The following is a 19,075-nucleotide window of genomic DNA, read 5'->3' on the forward strand; positions in this document are numbered from 1 at the left end:
TTTTATTTGGAAATTTATATTATGTATTGCATTCGATCAGCAAAAGTGGAAACACCAGCAGGCTGAGATCATTGAAGACTTTGCCAACCAAGTCTACACCAGTGTACTCGTTGCGGGTAAATTCCAAGACTGCTCAATTTTTGATACCCTTTAACTGCTGCTAGTGATTCAGATGGGTTTTCCAATCAAGTAATTTATGTTTCTTCTCACGTGCAGTTCTCCCGGAGGAATCTTCTATTTGCAGCCGGGGCGCTCTCAAAAAGTGGGTAAAATCTTGGTATGCCAGTTGTAGTTTTAGGTAAACTTTTTGAATCCTAAGTGTTTTAGGTTTAGACCATTTTTCCTTATCTATTAATGTAAAATTTTGTTCCATGAATGAAACAATCTGAGGAAAACTAGTTAATTTGTGCAGTGGTTGAGGGGTTTTTGTAGTAAATGACTCTAGTTGGACAGACTGCCAAAATTCTTGACATGAAAAATGTGTCTTAAGCAGGATTTTGATACTTGACATGAAAATTCTCCTGTACATCCATCTACAATTTTGTCTGCCAATCATGGTGAAGTAAAGGACAGTATTCCTCCACTAAAAAAATTCGTCGTTTCCAGCAACCAGTTATTCCAGTTTGGGCAGAACCCAAATATCAAAGGCTCAAATCATACTGATTATTTTTGGGCTTAAAAATGGTTTGAAGAATTTAATCCAGACTACTTTCTCGTCTGAAAGTGATGCCAAATTGCAATGGCGATATGATTGAGATTAATCTTCGAGGTAAATCCCAGAACGATAAAATCAATTTCGTGATATATGGTTTCATTTATTTTTTTACAATTTTTCTTTGGGAAATTAAATTGACCAAAAATATGAAAAAATAAAAATAAAAAAATTGTTAATTTTAAATTTATTATTTATTCATTTCTCACTTTCTATTCTTTCCATTCTTTCTCAAGTTTTTCAAGAAATAAATATTTGGATACGGGATAGATTCCTTTTCTATTCAAACCTGCCAAAGTTCTACTCTAAAATGCTACATCTGCAACCAAAAAACCCTGGATCAGTACAAGCTCACGCTGCAAGCTCAAAAATTTGGTAAATAAAATAAGAATATCAAAGGATAAAAAGCTGTTGTAATTTTTTCAAACTGACACACACAAGGGAATGCAAAAAAGTAAAGGGACAAAAAAAAACTGTTGGAAGTATTGAAAATCTGCAGTGAAGTGCCCATTTAAATTATTGATTCAATCAACTTGGAGCAGAATCCAAACTGGCCTACATTGAAACTTCACAAAATTTGAGGCAGTAGTCAAAGTACAGCATGACAATCAGTAGAGGGGCGTGGCCGGAAAGACCAAGGACAAAGAAAAAGTATTTATTAAAGTCTCTACTTTTTTGGTACAACACAAATGGTAAAAATAGTACTGACAATTACTTACTCCACAGTAAACATTTCCCGCCTCACCAACCAATGCAAATTGCAAAACGCTACATTTACACTACCTTCTTTTTCACACAAACTCGCAGGAAAATTTTCTTGCTGGAGAAAATCATGGGAAAATTTGCTGAGAAAAGCCACACCCAGATGTACAGTCTCTGGTACACATTTATGTATAATGCATGCCCAAGTTGGTAGAAGAAAACCATTCCTCACATGCAATGTTTTTCTCGTCTTCCCCCACTTGTCAGGATTTGGTGAAGCATGCCAGAAACTGTTGGCCCTTCAGTCCTTGTGAAGCTGCTCTATCAATGATAGCTTTGTACCCACAATTTTTGGCCTTTTATTCCTTGAAAATCTGATAAAATGATGGGGAATTGATCTGTAATTTTCTCTCATACCAAACACCTTAGTTTAAATATGATAAGCTGTATCATTCAGGATTACCATGATGAAAAAGATTAACCATAGTCTGAAGCCTAAAATAGAAGGAAAGGCAGTTACTTGATTAAATTAATGCATGGTTTGAGCTCACCTTCTCTGGCCCAGTGAGTAGGCATCTGCTCCAAGACCATGGCCATGTGCCTGAAAAATAGTGGTAAGATCATATGTTGTAAACTAGTCTCTGGTTATTAAAAAAAAATTGAGCACACTGAATCTTTTACCTCCAACACATGACATCAATGAGATTACAGGTTTTTCTATGGCTACTACACATTCCATTATTTGGGGAAAAAGAAAGATCTGTATGTATGTCAATGCTTGGCAACATCCATGGGAATTCCATATTCAAGAGAAAAGGCACTCATATCTCTTCCTAGTTGTGCTGCATCAACTTCCAGCTTTACATTCTTTGTAAATTTTTGTAGAAATATGTTTCAGTTTACTCAATAATGAACATAGCCATTTTTCTTTCAAATCTTTTTTGTGTAAACTTCTTTTAGGTATCAGAGCAGCCATTTGCTTTGAACATGACTATTTCTGATGAACCATGTCTATCTATTCAATAAGCCCTACCAATTTCCTTCCATGGTGAACCCAAGTACTGCAATTGATACTAAGAAGTTTAGGAACAGCTCATTATACAAGGACGAGTGCGAAATATTTCTGAGAATCCTCATTTTATGACCTTGATGAACAATGATGGACTGATCTTAATGTCCTGGCTTCTCTGTAATATGACCGAGGAAGTTCTCAGCATGGTAATTGGTACAATACAGCCATAAAGATCCGGAGAATGTTGGAGGAGCAGCCGTTGCCTAACACTAAGGAAAGTGAAGAAAGATTGAGAGACTCTCTTTACACTAAGGAGGGGCTCTCAATGTCTTGATGAACACATCAAGAGGTTTAAATCTTCATGTGACAATTTAGCAACCATCAACAAACCCTTGTCAGATGTTCCCAAAGTTTTTCAATTGGCCTGTGATCTTGGTTCAAAATACCATGATTTTTGAACCAAAACCACCTTATCCAGCACCAAGTGAATTTGCGTTCTCTCTACAGAGTTATGAGCAACAGGTCATTTCCAAGAAAGAGGAAACAAACACCATGGATCACTCAACAATGAGGGAAAAGAGGAAAAAGACAACCAAATAATCACAACTCTCCACAAAAACAAAACAGTGGTCAACAATGAAGAAAACCAGATGGAAATGGGCAAGGCAGTAACAAACCAGCGGGTCTTTTGCCAATAGCTGTGATTATGCTTACCAAGAAGGAGACACACCCCAGGTCCCTGCAGTTATGAATGTAAATAATAGCAATGACCAACATGTAGGTAAGTCCCCCGTTGTTTGGTAAAACATAATGGTTATATATTAAAAACTTAAATTGACTTTAAGATAATTATTTTTAAGTTGTTAACTTGAAACTTATTAATTATTTTATACTTTAGATATTAAGGTAATTTGATAATTAACTAAAAATTTATTTAAAGTTATTAAATTAACATATTTATCACATTAATTATAATTAATGTTTATTATTAAAAAAATTAATTAATATTTATTTTCATTAATCTTAAGTAATAATTTTGTTTATTAAACATCCATACTTATCAAATATTATTAAAAATTAACTTTAAATTGTAATATTAAATTATTTACCAAATATGTTTACTCTATTTAATAACTTAAATTAAGTTACTAAGTTACTTTAAGTCGGTAAACTGATCTACCAAACACCTTCTTAATCTTATAAAGTCTACAAATTAAGATTAAAATATTATTTATGTTAGCAACGTAATAGATTGAAAAATGTCTTTATAGTTCCATACATGAAAAGAAAAACTTGCTTTCAGGTTAGTCAACTTATTTATAAGTAATGTATTTTTTAATTCAATTTTAATGGTTTTGTGTCGAAGGATCAAATAAAAAATTATTGTCAAAAGGGTATGAATAGTGGTGAAACTACAAAATTTGGCTAGCTTGACCCTTAGAAAAATTCTGAATTATACCAAATCTTGATAAATTTTCATATTTTAGAAATGATACTCTCACTAGTGTCATTTAATAAAGTAAACAATTATTAATATTAATTATAAAAGAAAAAAGATATACAATGTATCAAATAAAATAAGTAAAAATGTTTGAGATTTTATTAAAAAAAATTCAAACAACTTTTTTCAAAATCATTTAAAAAAAATCACTATTTTTTAAAAATAATTTTAGCAAGCTTTTGCTACAATTTTTTTTTTTTAAATCCAATAATTTCACAAATAAAACTTTTGGAGCTTTTCAAATTAAAAAAATATTAATCACTTGATAATGATTAATTTTTTTATTGAAGAGTTATCTATAATATGATAATATAAGTTTTGCACCACCATCAACACATATGTGTTTTGATGGTTAGCAATTTGGTGAATTCATAAGTATCTTCAAATAAGACATTTAATATTTATTATTTATAAGTTAAAGTACCCTAATAAAATATATGATATCTTATAATAAAGATCAAACATGAAACCATGTTAATCATTAAATAAAATAAATTTTTATGAACAATTAAATAATAATAGTTATGCACTGTAAGGTAATAATTCAAAATCAAACAACCCACTACTAAAAGAACAGTTAATAAATATCAACTTACCAAAAAAAAAAAAAGGAATTTTTAAAATTAATTTATAATGTATACTGAAATTAAAAATAAAAACAAACAAATATTTTATAAAATCTATTTAGTGCCATACTTAGCCTATTGTTCTTTCCTTTTCTGATCCTATTTTTTTTTCTCGTACAAAATTAATTTTTTAATGAGGGGGACAAGGACAACTCTATGCACTTGAAGAGTTTAATGAAGTTCTGCTACAATCAAGGCCGAGACAACACCAAGTGGTGTTTGGCACCAAAGATTTGGTCATCCCCACTCAAAGCATTTTCAAGTCCTAGATAGCAAGATTGTTTTCAAAATTTCAAATTGGTTAAATAAGAACTTTGTCTGAACAAGTTGTGATTTAAGGAAAGGATGCAAGATTTCTTTGTAGAAGATACATTGGAATTTATGGGGGCTTCTCCTAGTTACTTCTACTCAAGGATTTCATTATAATACAATATTTTTTGATGATTTTATTAGATTTACTTGCCTATAGCCTTTTAAATTTAAATTATCTTCCCATGGTTTTTTTATGAAGTTTAAAAAATTAGGGGAAGACCAATTTGAAGGAAAAATGAAGTTATTTCGTTGTGATAATGGATGATAATTATTTTGTCTAGGCAATGTTTTTAGTAACCATTTAGCTTAATGTGGAATAAAACGATTAATATATGTTCTGAGTATAGTTTAACAAATTAATGGCTTGACAAAAAGAAAGCATAGACATGGATCTTACCCTACTATTCGATGCCAAAATGCCACTTAAGCTTTTGGTATAGATGTTGTTCTAACTACTACCTATTTCATAAATGGTTTTTCTTCTTTCTCACTCAAAGTGGAAACTCCGTTCTTCAAGCTATTTGGTAAGAACCCTAATTAAAGGTCTTTGGATGTTGTCATTTTCCTTATTTGAGGTATTCAAACATAAATAAATTAGAAATGAAAACCTTTCCTTGTATTTTCATTGGTTATGGCTCCTCTCATAAGCGGTATCAATGTTTGCAACTAGAATCAAACAAAGTCTATATATCACGATGTGTTTGATGAAAGTGTTTTTTCTTACTTTTCTAAAGCTTCTCCTAGCTCTCATACCATCTAGAACCCATTCCACTCAAAACTTTTATAGATTCATATGAGTGGTTTGGTAAGTCATAAAAGTAGCAACCAACTTTTGAAACCAATGTCATTGGAAATTCCTCATAAGAACAAGCTTCAAAAACAATAATTAAAATTGACTAATGCGATATCACTAATCAAAATCCTTGCAAACTATAACAAGACTAACACAGTAAAACTTGTACAAAATTTGGAAGCACCCATGTAGGAGTCCATACATGAATTAGAAGGTGAGCTATTCATTGAATTATCCATCCAATTAAGAATATCCTTGTATTCTAAATCTCCTCAACAAGGCTTGGACCAGATCTTAGACCAAATCACTTTTCTCTATTGGTGTCAAGATCTATTTTCATTAGGTTGACATCTTTGAATCTCCTAAATCTAGGAATTCCTAGTAATACTTGTCTAGTTGTATTCCATTTCCAATGTGAAAAATAAAAATGTTGATAAAATCGATAAGAAGATAAGCATTTTCCTTTTCCAAATTTCTACTCTTACCTTGAATTTCGTTTACTTTGTTGTAACTTAGAAAGTTTCTTTCTATGATTGTTTATCAAGGAGTTGTTCCATCAATTAATTTCCTCTAATATCCCTTTTACACAACAATATTGTAGTTAACCGCAACATATATAATGTTGTTGGATTATTAGCAATCTCAATTTGTATTGCTAAAACCAATTGAACTGAACTTAGTTGATTCTAACAAACCAAATAGCATATGCACACCATAATGGTAGAGGTTGAACGATTAAGATTATATGATCCCATAAATAAAGAATGAATGATGGAAAGTATAGGGGTTTGGGATAGTTCTTCGAACTGTTAGGCATTTTGGAAGGTAGTCTTGAAAATGAATAATGTAGAGGATTTAGTTTCATGAATTGGAATTTTCTATCAATTTACAATGAATTATACTTTAAGTGGTGATGCATGAAATAATTTCCATGGGATAATTTATGTTTTTAGATTTCTTATTTTGTTAAAACTTTCCATTATTCCCGTATCTTTATTTTGTTTCATATTTATCTCTAGGTACCATAGTCATTTATAATTAACATTTGTTTCCTATTATTTTGTGGCTAGATTGTTTATAAAAACTTTATTTTAGTTTGGATTTGGAGACATTATTATTACTATTTCTCAATAAAATTAGTCTTTTATATGTAGACATTTTCTCAACAATTTTATTCAAAGAAAAATGGTGTTTTTACTTGGTGTTCTTTAGATCAACAAGACTTTAGATTCCTTCATACTTAGCATTCTTCAAGAAAATCAACAAGTTTCAGGGAAGGCGGCATGTTACTCAAGCGTTTCCTTTTATGCTTATTGTGTCAAGTGGTATCAAAGGAATAAGTTTAGGTCATGGTGAAAAGGACATGAACAATAAAAACTAGTCAAGGAAATGAAGATTAATCTAAAAGGCCAAGTTGATCAAGATAGTTCATGTAATGGTATTCTTCATCAACTTACAATGAATTCTCTAAGGATGATGAAAGGTCATGCCCACATTGATTAATTTCAACCTATAGTTTATTGGATTAAACAACTTATCTTTTACAAAGAACCATTCATCCCCAAGGAAAATTTTATTTCATCAATTTTCTACAAAAGCTTATAAAGTAAGAGTATATTTTGATTATCATGTTACTCATTACTTCAATTTATTTCCTTTATAACTCATTAGAAATTGGATTTTGTATCACTTGTGAAGTCTTCTCCAATTAATTAAATGAATATTATAGCAAAACTAGGAAAGTTTAAAGTTAATCATCAATCATCACACACAATGTTCTATTTGGTAGAAGAACAAAATCAAATATGAAGATACTTATGCACCCTTGAGCATTAAATGGTCTTGTGATTGTGTTGACTTTTGGTGAATTTAATTAGTATAGTGTTGACCACTAACCTATCCTAATCACCATTTCTAGCAACACAACTATAAAATAAAAAATTATCTATAATTAATTCTCATTTATAATAGGAATTAACACAACATTCTTAATGGAATCAGCATAACATCCTCAACACATCCCCTCAAGTTGGTTCAAATTTGCAGTCATTCCCAACTTGCAGATTATGGATTGAAATAATTATCTTAGAAGGCTTTTAGTGAAACATTCTCTTAGTATTCTTTTGTTGAGACAATTATACAAATTAGGCCATTATCTAGTTTTTCCTTATTGAAATGATGATCTATCTCAACATGTTTTGTTCTTCATGCATGTTGAACCAAGTTATGAACTATGTTAATAGTTGTTTTTTTGTCACGATACAACCTATAGACCCACCACAATCTATTTTGAGTTCATTAGAGATTTTAACCACATCAATTCACAAATTCCTTGTGTCATACACCTCGACTTTAGCACTTGATCTAGTCACAACTTGTTATTTTTTACTTCTCAAAGTCAACAAATTTCCTAGAACAAAGGTGCAATACCCAAGAATAGATCTTCTATCATTTATAGAGTTCGCTTAATTTGCATTAAGGTAGGCTTCAACCTCTAGATGACTATTCTTAGTAAAGAGAAGAACTTTTCCAACAATCCCCTTTAAATATCTCAAAGCATTCATGTGTTCTTCATTTGGAGTATGCATGAACAGACTGACAAAACTCAAAAAAAAAAAAAAAAAAAAGACCTCTTTTTTTATCCAACAACTTCAATTCCAAGAAAATATTTATGTCACCCAAATTTTTTATTTCAAACTCCTATGAAAATAACTTCCTTCATCGTTCCATTTTGCTAGTATCATTACTCGTTAAAATTTGTCATCAACATATATGATGAGAATCATAATTTTGTCTCCCTCAACATGCTTGTAGAACATAGTATGATGACGTTGGCTTTGAATATATCCCATCTTGTGGATTGATTTAGTGATTTTTTCAAACCATGCCTTGGGTGAATGTTTCAAGCCATAAAGTGATTTCTGTAGTCTATAGATTACCTTTTCTTTTAAAGGTTTCTTCGAATTTTAGAGAGAGTTCCATGTACACTTCTCAAAATTGTCATGAAGTAGAGCATTCTTTACATCTAATTGGTATGATAGCCACTCCAAATTGGTTGTAAAACATAACATGCACTATGTTCATCTTGGCCACTTGTGAAAACATCTCTTGATAATCAATCTCATAGGTTTTGGGTAAACCATTTTACTACTAGTTTGGCCTTATATCTATCAATGCTTCCACCTACTTTGAATTTTACTATAAACACCCATTTACAACCCACTACCTTTTCACAATGTTGTAGTTTTACAAGATCCCATATTTGTTTCTTGTCTAAGCCCTCATTTCTTCCAGCACTGCCCCTTTCCACTTCCGAATTTCTAAAGTATCATGTGTAGTTTTAAGAGAATTAACGTTGGAAAGGTTCGTAGGAAAGTCCTTAAAAAGATGAATTTAATTTATGGTAGGAGACGAACCTGGCAATAGGGTGTTAAGTATAGTGCCTAACACCCTTTCTAAGGGTTATTAGCACCTTAAGATCATTACTCAAGATAGTGTCAAAGTTTGACTCACCATAGTTAAATTCCACCACGTCATGACTAGATGATTGGCCATGTTGAGGAAGATTTTCAACTTTTTTTTTTCCTTTTCAAGTATACTTGTTTTTGTGATTCATTGGGAATAGGTGTGCTCTCCTTTTATAAACATTAACATTCTCAAGCATACTCCCCCCATTTTGACCCTATGGTACCATTGATATAAGACTCACTAGTAAATGACTCTCAAGCAGAATAAGTAGAACGAAATAAGTTTGATCTTCCACTCTCCTCTTTCTTTGCAGAAAAGTTTAAGTAAAGTATGGCTTGTCTTCAAAGAGGGCAACATCCATAGAGGGCAACACCCATAGAGACAAAGTATTTCTCAAAAGGAGGATATAAAAATTTACATCTTTTTGGTGTTAGAGAGTATCCAAGAAACAATCACTTCATAGATTTGGGGTTTAACTCGCTCCAATTGTGGTTGTGAGCATGAATGAATGTATAACACCCAAATAACTTAGGAGGAATAAACAAAAAATAAAGTTTGACATGGGACAAGATTATATTTAAGGCTATCAAGAAGAGTTCTAAATTGTTGCACTTGAGTAGACATTCAATTGATTAAGCATGAAGCTATCAAGATTGCTTTACCCTAGTATCATTTCAGTACCCACCGCCCCTTTAATCATCAAGGCTCTCACAAATTCAAGTATATGACAATTTTTTCTCTAGACTATCTTATTTTTTTGAGGCGTATGAACACATGATGATTGATGGAAAATCCTATTTTTCTCAAGGTACGTGGGTCCTCAATATTTTTTAGAAGTATTCCTTTCAATTTTAGTTTTTAGGATGCATACTTGGCTTGAAATTGTGTTTGTTTGAAAGGTCGATCATTATTTTAATTTGAGAATATAGGCCCAATGAACTCTTCTATGACCATCGATAAAGGTAACAAACCACCTAGCACTCATGAAATGAGTAACACATGAAGGCCCCCACAAATTAGTATGGATGAGAGAAAATGGGTTGGTTCGCTTATACTTTTGTGCAACAAAATGAGCTCATTGGTGTTTAGCTGGGATGATCCAACCTAAAGTGCCACAAATTTATTTATTTTTCACAAGATAAAGACAAAAAATGTTCATACATTAGAATGTGAGAAATGACTGATAGCTTTGGATTTCTCTTATAGAGTAAACAAACTATCTACCTCTTTAGCATTGTCAATCCTTTTCTCTGTACATAGCTCTTAAATTTCATCTTTTTAGCAATAGAACCTTGACTATCATCAAGCTTCACTAATTTGATGAGCCATGACATGACCATAAGTGTTGGAACTCGTATTGTGAATTAGATGCCTTCTAAGAGCTATACAACAGTCTCATCTTCCTTTTATTTTTGATAAAAACTTCATAAATTTAGACGATCATAGAGTTGTATTTGTTGAAATTATAGGAAATAATCTAAATTGTGGGGCTATCATTATGACTTGGGGATTGCACTTTTGAAGTATAAGCTTTTTGAAGTATAAGCTTTCTAGAAGCTACTATAGACATCGAAAAAAAAACAATAGACAAATAATAGCAAAAAAAGTTAGAAACCCTAGATTGAACCTAATACCTTGAAGAAAGCTTTAGAGAAATTCTTTCTTGCTTTTTTTATGAAGTGCAATCCTTTATATAATATGGAATAGTTTGACTAAGTAGAGCTAAACAAGGAAAAACAATTAGCTTACTCTACTTACATTTTGATTTCTAGGAATACAATTATATGTTCCAAAAGTATTTACCATCTAACATTACAATAGGAATTAATGTAATATTCTAAATAGAATCATCATATTATCCTCGACAAAAATATCTAAGCAAGTGAATGGAATGAGATAGATGTTTTTTTGTGCTCATTCTAAGTTTCATTGAATTGCTAGAATTGGATTTCTCCATCACTTCCCCCTTACTAGGAGTTGCACAAACAAATTTATATGTCTCTTGTTCTTAATTTGTTGTTTTGCACAATATTTGATTACATGAAATTGTTTGGTTGTTTCAATTGGATCTTAGGGCCACTTGGACATGAACAGGTCTAATATAATAGGCACTTAATCTATGGATCTAATTTCAATGCAAATGACCCAATTGCTTTTGATAACAATATTCACCCTCTCTTAGTGAATCTATACTATCAAGTATATCCACACAACCTTTGAGAAAATGATGATGTAAATGTGTTCTTGCTCATTTTTCCTATTGAAAAGCATCTAAAGTTCCTAATGTTGGTATGTATTCTTGTTTAATAAAAAAATATTGTATAGAATATTTTCTATGTTGCTATTTGAATATAATATTAAATTTCATTATCAAATAAAGAAAGTTACTAAGAAGTATCTTCATAAATATTCTAATCCACGAGGGAGAAAAGCTTTGAGATTAAGATGAGTTTATGAAGACTATACATAATAGATAAAGACACTAGAAAGAAGGATAGACATTCGACAAAATACAGCCTTATGGTCAAAGTGTAGATATAAAAAGTGGAGAAATATTGTAGGATATTTTAAGGCTCAATAGTTGTATCTGTTTTTTTTATACTCTGTAACATTCTTAATGATATAGTGAAATAATTCTGTCATCTATGAATGTAGGCACGATTAACCAAATGATCATGTTAAAACTTTTTAAATTTTTGTATGTGGATTGTTTCATCCTTATGTTCTTAAACTAACAAGTGGTATTAGTCCTTCGGCCTACACAACTTCCCACTAGGTTGACTAAAAAGGTTGCAAGATCTAACATGAGAAAGTTAAGGATATTTGTTTTGTTTGTTGCATATTCATGTGGAATATGGTAAGATGAATTGAGTAGAAAGGAACATCCAAGTAATTAACTAAGCATGTAAAGTTAGGTTAAAACAAAAGTCCAGACTTTAATCAGGAATGACACTAGAGTGGTTGTTTAAAGAAAACAGTGGCAAGAAAAAATAATTAAAAAAACATGATATCTTATAAGTGATGAATAATTTTTTAGCAGTTGTGCACTTACAATATCAATTCAAGATATGAGAGTGATATTTGAAAACATAATTACTTGAAACATGTTCATGACTTCTTATAGGTATTGGGGGCAAATATATATATATATATATATATCATGCTTATTTAGGCTTTGATACTACGTTAAACTATGACCTAAAAGCTTATTCGAAACTTAGCCCTAACACTTGGGATTTGTTACTACCATGATTGAATAAAATTTGGATATACTATAAATTTATTTTATCATGGGTTGAAAGGTGCTAGACAAAAATAAGTGCAGCTGTTAGCCATTACTCCTCACATGAGAGCTAGTAAATTAACGGAGATTAAACATATATTAATAGAATACGGGAAACAAATCATGCATGCAAACGGTAATAAATAACCTAATTATAATGTACAAAGCTAACCAAATGATACAAATTTAACCATGCTATCAGTAAGTGCACCAAAGGATACATGATTCGATTAAATAAAAAACTTAGAACTATCCAAAATCAAGCTTCTATCCAAATTCATAGTATACAGGAGTCCTATAATGTACAAATCTAAAGCAGTACACCAAATATCACAAACAAGCAAGCAAAAAAAAAAGCATGATCAGGCATGGGAAAACAAGCTAGCACTAAAGACAACATGCTTTCAGAAGATCAACACCAATAATGCTCTTGAGGAATTAGGCTGACCTAATAATTCTTCTCAAACTCGAAAATTTTTGTTTTGTCCAGAGACACAAAGATTTAAACAAACTAGCTAGAAATATCAAAATCAAGCAAGCTACAATTATTACAAATAAAGCAAATTGCATAAAACACGCTAAACATTCAGACAGTCCGAATATCTCAAATCAACTAGGAACCATTTGTTAACTATAAAACTAATTAAAACACCTGATAAACGTGTCCAAATCATTCCTGAAAATCCAAGAGAAAATCTATATCCAATAAGAAATTTGAAATACCTGACGACATTTGAGAAATGTAAATAGGAACTTCATGCTTGCTCCGATTATCTGGTCATCAGAAAGTAAACTGCAATTAGGATTTCCATTTAAGTCCTTGATTCAATTCATGTTTGAATTTTTCTTGTTCAAATAGAAAATGCCAGCAACTCTTCCCCTCCCCCTGCACCACCCCCGCCCTTACCAACCAAAAATCCAAGTTTGTTCACAAAACAAGGCAATTGATCATTTTACTGTCAAACACTAAATTTTAGTTATCTCAACGAGCAAGATTTCTCTTGAAATTTTGATAAATGTCTAGGATGAAGTGTGGTGGATGAAAATATGAGATGAAAATATGTATCCTATATCTGGCCTAAAAGTTTAATCACAATCCACCATCAGTTGTCAAGGGATGTCTCTTATAAGTTGCAACCAATCAACTTCTCACAGTGCCTCTTATACTCATTTGAATTATTGTTGGTCCAAAAAAACCAATATTCCAACCTTAAAAATTCCGGTATTAAACAGGCCATAGGACTCAGTTCTATCTTTAAGAAAGGAATGAAACTCTTCCTTCATGGCACTGCAGCAATAAGGTTAATTCCCTTATGGGAGTGCCATAGGAAGGATAGTCAACCATGATACCAACGCAGATAAACCAAAGATGAGATCCTTTGACCAGATAACACCTTTGGTTCCAAATTATGGCCTCTTGAGTAGTAAAGTAATAGCAAATATAGGTGGTGGGAAATATATATGATAATGTATTAGACAAGGAAAAATGCCTTGGCTATTAAACTAGATATATATATATCAAAGTGTCCTGTGTTCCCTTTGCCTATAAATCTTCGAGTCTTCAATACGTGGCTGCCATTAAGCAAAGGTAATTGATATAACAGCAAGAAAACTAGACAAATGACTATTAAAGGAGGGCAATGGATTTAGGGTATAGTTTACATCAGTTATCCAAAAATCAATTTATTTAAATATCAACCACAACCATGATTTGCAGAGGCATGTGCCACCATTAGAAGAGGGAACCATGAAGGCAGATTGGTGTGGACTGATTTTGCTGATTAGTAAGGCTAAGATGGAACTATGGCCAAGTAAATTAAGATATTTCCACTCCACTAGGAAGATGGGGACAATCTTCATTTTAACCCTCTCATATTGTCCACATGTTTTTTCTGCACAACATGTTATCTATACCATTATGGTTTATTTAAAAATGAAGGAAAAAAAAACTGTTAGCTTGTTAACAGCGAATCATTCTCTGATAGATAGTAATAATAATAATGGAACGTTTTAGGAGTATTTCTCCATTTCATTATCCTTCTCAAATACAACATGTTGGTGTACTGCAGATCCTCAACCAATAGTAGCAAGTGCTATCTGCATATGATGCAGCTCAGCTTGGATTGTTTAATCCTCTACATGCTCAAAATTAAATGCTTCACGATGGAAGCGGCACTTGATTTTCCTAGTGATCAAAATTAACTATAAAGAGAAGTGTCTGTCCTTTGTGCTAAGTGATGTGCTTTATAAGTACAATATACAGGTGGCCCAAACTAGTATGCTAAATGGTAGCAATCCTTATCTGCGTCACTATATATGCAAAAGGTTCATGGGCAATAAAGCATTTATTAGAGCTTTTAAAGGCCAACTTTTATTAATTACCTTAAGACAGGCAGTATATTGAATGCCAAAGTTCTCAGATGATTATGGAAAAGTGTGCTGTAAATACTCCATATGCATTAACCAACAAAATGGAGCTTAAAACTAAATACAAATAGCAAATAGTAGTGGGATATTGATCATTAGGGTAATTCAAAATTTTTGTTAATTTGGATTGCCATATTGTATGTCTAAGAAAGTCAGCTGAATGAATATGTGATAATATCAAATATGGAAGCAACAAATGTGTATATTTTAGGACAAGAACTAGGTAGTCAAGTACTAATTTATTGGATATATATAAGGCTAACAAATGTAACAATGCCCACAACAAAGAGCTAAACACACCTTCCCAAGGTTGTGAAAAAGAATGTGTAGTGAAAATTTCATAAATTATACAAATGATTCCAACTCAAAGACTTATACATAGTTCTTTTTTTTCCTAATATAAACGTATGTACATACATACATCGATAAATAGATATATTATATCATTTTTCTTGAATAACTTCCACAGTATCACTTCATTAGGGGAGAGTAATTGATAGCAAAATGGATATTGAAGACCAAAAGGAAGATACAAACCTAAAGGTATTCCGGTTAAAAACTCGAGGAGCATGAACATGAAGTAAGATATCATTTCAGTTACACTTTATATCTCAATTACATAACAAAGTAAACATAGTTCAAAGTTACTGGCTTAAAAACCTTGAAATCAGGCTGCTCATGCCTACGAGTTTGAATTTTTAGATCCAACTGGACACGGTCGACGTTCTTCTATGCCTCACATAAAATTATCACCCAGTATCAATAAGAGATAATCTTGTATCATCATTTCTCAAAAACATCGGCAATATATATTATATTAAATAAACTTATGCATGTAAAGCTAATGCATCCACCAACCACTGTGCCATTTCTGGGACCATCAGCCAATTAATTAAAGCTCCATCTAGTTGTTGGTTAACAGCATCAGACAATAAAATAGAAAAATAAAAAATAAAAATTATAGAAAATTAAAGACATACAGAGAAGACACGTCCACATAATGTGAACAGAAGCATACACCACATAATAGGGCATATAATGCTGAAATACTTTAGAGAAAAAACCACCTACTGAACTCCAAAGTAGCTAGGGATTGATAATTCCTACTTATGGTGTCAGCTTCTCCAACCTCAATAAGACTTTTAGCCCATTAATATCCGACATTAATCAAATTATAAAACCAAAAAACAGGCACAGGTAGAGTTCTTTTTTGTATCAATTTGATGATCAACTTCATAGCTAACAACTCCAAATAATCAATAAAGTTTTCTGCCTGTTTGATTCACCAGTACAAGTACACAACCAAACAAAATGAAAAAAATACATAAATTAATAAAATATTTATAAAGCAAGTTATGAATGAAGAATGTTTACCTTCTTGTCCAATAATGATGTATAATAGTGTCCCATAGGAATTTTTCTCTACACCATTTAATGGCATGATTGAACCTTTGAAACAAAGCGAAAATGTGTGATTTGCATAAAATCTTGAAGCTCTCATCATAAAATGATTACATAAGAAAAGGAATACCAATGACCCCCCACACAAAATAAGGGCCAAATATGTCTGGATGCAATGAAAAAGAATATGCAGATGAAATCAGTTCAAATTCCATGTATGTATATTGCAGTGGAATGATTTTCTTTCCACGGGAGGTGTCAGCCACTTGAACATATCCAGCTCTGGCTAGAACCAAAAAACAAAGCCTAAAGCGGTTCAATGAGGACCACATTAAATTTGGGTCAGAGATGTATTAATAACATAGTAAGAAGAAGTAATTTCTTTGCAACATAGGAATTAATAAAATGAAAAAATCCCATGAGTTATATATCATAGAAAAGAAAGGTGCTTACCCGAAATCATAGCAGATAAGCCAAAGATTTTCCACTTGACACTGCTAAAATCACCACCGACAGCTGCTGTAGGACCATATCAAACCAAGTGAACCAATAAAATAAACACAAAGTAACACATTCAAATTACAAAATGGAACCTTAGCTGCACCAATATCTGCTTAATGGAAACAATATGGTCATGGTCAAGAAGAGTAATGAAGTTTTTTAACTTTGGAAAAGGCTTCATACATGAAAAAATCAGTTGATGTTTCCATCAACAAGCCAAGTTGATCTGACAAAAGAGAAAAAGGGAGAGAAAAAAAATCCCCAAACAAGAGAGAATAGAAGTGTAGACATTTTTCTATATATCCAGTTACCATCATAACCATCACCTAATCAAGAGGGTCTACTTATTCTACACTCATTACATCACATCGCAACAAATATATATATCTATAAAAGAAGGAAATAAAACAAATCCCATTAACTTCAAGACCCATTTGCAGCAGTGAGTGTACAAGAAACCATACTTTGTCTTGATTCAGGTCAAAAATAAAACTGTCTGCACCGAGATCAAGTGGATTAAGTCAAAAACAAACTCATATAGAAGAAAGAAAGAATCCATTTGCAGTAAGAACACAAGCAACAAGATATTGACTAGATTCAGGTGAAAACCAGACTCCAAGCAGAACAAATCTCTGAATCTACATCGCATGCGCAAGAATAAAAAAGGAACATGAAAGATGATAATAGCAAGAAGCTGAAGGAAAGGGAAAAAAAAAAAAAGAAGAGGTGTTTAGCTAGGGAGGACCATACTAGTTAACGTGACTGGTCCCATGCTAATACAGTTTTCCGTTAAATCCGCACAGTAATTTGTAATACATTCACAAAGAAACAACATCAAAAGTCACGCTTTCAACCTATTGAGCCTATAAAATATAACCTAAAACAGTTTATTTTCTTTTTACTTAATCAAAACGTAGCAGAGAGAGACCGGAGCTTTATTTTTTGTGCACCATTTCTCCCCAGTATCTTCTCAGGTGTTACTGCCTTGGACTTCAACACCCAACACCCACCACCCACTACCCACCCACAGGCCCAAAAGAATTGAGACAGACAAGAGATGAAACAAGATGATCGGGGAACGGGGAGACAGCACCGGAGGTAATTAATTCCGGCACTGGAAGCTGACAGAAAGAGAAATGAGCACGCAAAAGCAAAAGCATAAACTTATACAATTGCCTCTGTGTGCTCACTCTCTTCTGTCAGTTTTCAATGTGCCCCAGAAGAAGAAGAAAGAAAAACAAGAGTAAAACCCAAAAACGGAATAAAAAGCAGTGAAAAGAAGAGGCAAACGAGTCAGATCTGAAAATGCATTTACACCCATTTAAGGAAAGACATCAGGAGTCCCTAGAAACCCATGATTTATACTATTTCAGGTAAGAGAGCGACTTTAAAATGAAAAGAGAGAAAACACACAGATCGCATTCGGACGAGGGATGGGGTGTTGAATAAAGAGTTTATGAGGATTTAGGGTTTGTTACAGGCCAAGTGAGATCAAGCTCAGAAGATAGCCGCCCCCATCTCTGCCTTTTTTTTCTCTCTCTCACTCTCTTTTTCTCTCTCTTATGCTGCAGAAGCAGCAGTACAGGTGTCGGTGACACGTACAAACCTGGGCTATATCTGAACAAATCAAACAGTGCCGACGGCGACCATCAAGAAAGGGACGAAAATGGCAAAAAATAAATAAATAAACAACCGAAAAAGGAGAAAGAGAAATCAAAAAGGGGTTTTGTGTAAGAGGAAGAGAAGCAGAAAAAGGGCTGATATGGGTGGTGGGGGTAATTGAAGAGTCACTTCCACTTTCTTATCACTACTCTGTTGGGTTCGATGGGTGGGGTTTTAATAGGAACACAAGTAATAACAAAAGCTTGCTTCGAGACGTGGAGAGGGGTGATTGGTGGGCTTCGATAGTTGGGTGAGGGTTTACGCGTGTAGAGATGAATGATTGATTTGTGGCCGTGGGATAAGAGCCAAACCCAAGCGCCACCGCTTGTAGGTGGTGGTGATGGGCGGTTGTGGTGGTGGTGGTAAGTTGAGATGTTTGTTGTTTTTATTGGAAATTTCGCCGATGGGACTGCGTCAATTAGGGGAACAGGTTTAATGAGGGTGGGGTTTTGTTATTTCTAGAAAACGTAATCACAAAAGTTCTCCTGCCCTTCCACTCTTCACATTTATCCATCTCTTTTTTTTTCCTTTTTTCTTTTTTCTCTCTCTTCTTTCCTTTTTTTTAAAAAAAAAAAATTATCTCAAGTTCCTTTCCCAACCATTATCTTAAATCAAGGAAAATGTTCTTTCCAAGAGTGAACATAGTCTCTAAATTTTTGTGAGCGCATTTGTTCG

The 19,075-nt window shown here is 32.7% G+C and overlaps 1 protein-coding gene, 1 long non-coding RNA gene and 1 other non-coding gene across 3 annotated transcripts in view; 1 reads left to right on the forward strand and 2 right to left on the reverse strand.

Annotated features, from left to right (window-relative positions):
- Window positions 1–516, forward strand: part of LOC100254222 (transcription initiation factor TFIID subunit 5) — a 34,473-nt gene extending 33,957 nt beyond the window's left edge. Inside the window, exons 18-19 of the mRNA XM_003631713.4 lie at window positions 41–116; window positions 217–516. Coding sequence (XP_003631761.1) covers window positions 41–116; window positions 217–270 — 130 coding nt within the window. The 3' untranslated portion in view covers window positions 271–516. The remainder of the gene's footprint in view (window positions 1–40; window positions 117–216) is intronic.
- An 838-nt stretch (window positions 517–1,354) lies between these two features.
- Window positions 1,355–18,524, reverse strand: LOC132253624 (uncharacterized). The gene is made up of 5 exons (XR_009465481.1): window positions 16,691–18,524; window positions 16,211–16,285; window positions 13,133–13,183; window positions 1,966–2,015; window positions 1,355–1,788 (listed from the first exon to the last, which is right to left on the reverse strand). It is a non-coding gene; the product is annotated as an uncharacterized LOC132253624 (long non-coding RNA).
- Window positions 17,849–17,950, reverse strand: MIR156B (microRNA MIR156b). The gene has a single exon (NR_127733.1). It is a non-coding gene; the product is annotated as a microRNA MIR156b (primary transcript).
- Window positions 18,525–19,075: the final 551 nt, after the last annotated feature.

The sequence above is a fragment of the Vitis vinifera genome, chromosome 4 (genome assembly GCF_030704535.1).
Source record: "Vitis vinifera cultivar Pinot Noir 40024 chromosome 4, ASM3070453v1".
NCBI classification, from domain to species: Eukaryota; Viridiplantae; Streptophyta; class Magnoliopsida; order Vitales; family Vitaceae; genus Vitis; species Vitis vinifera.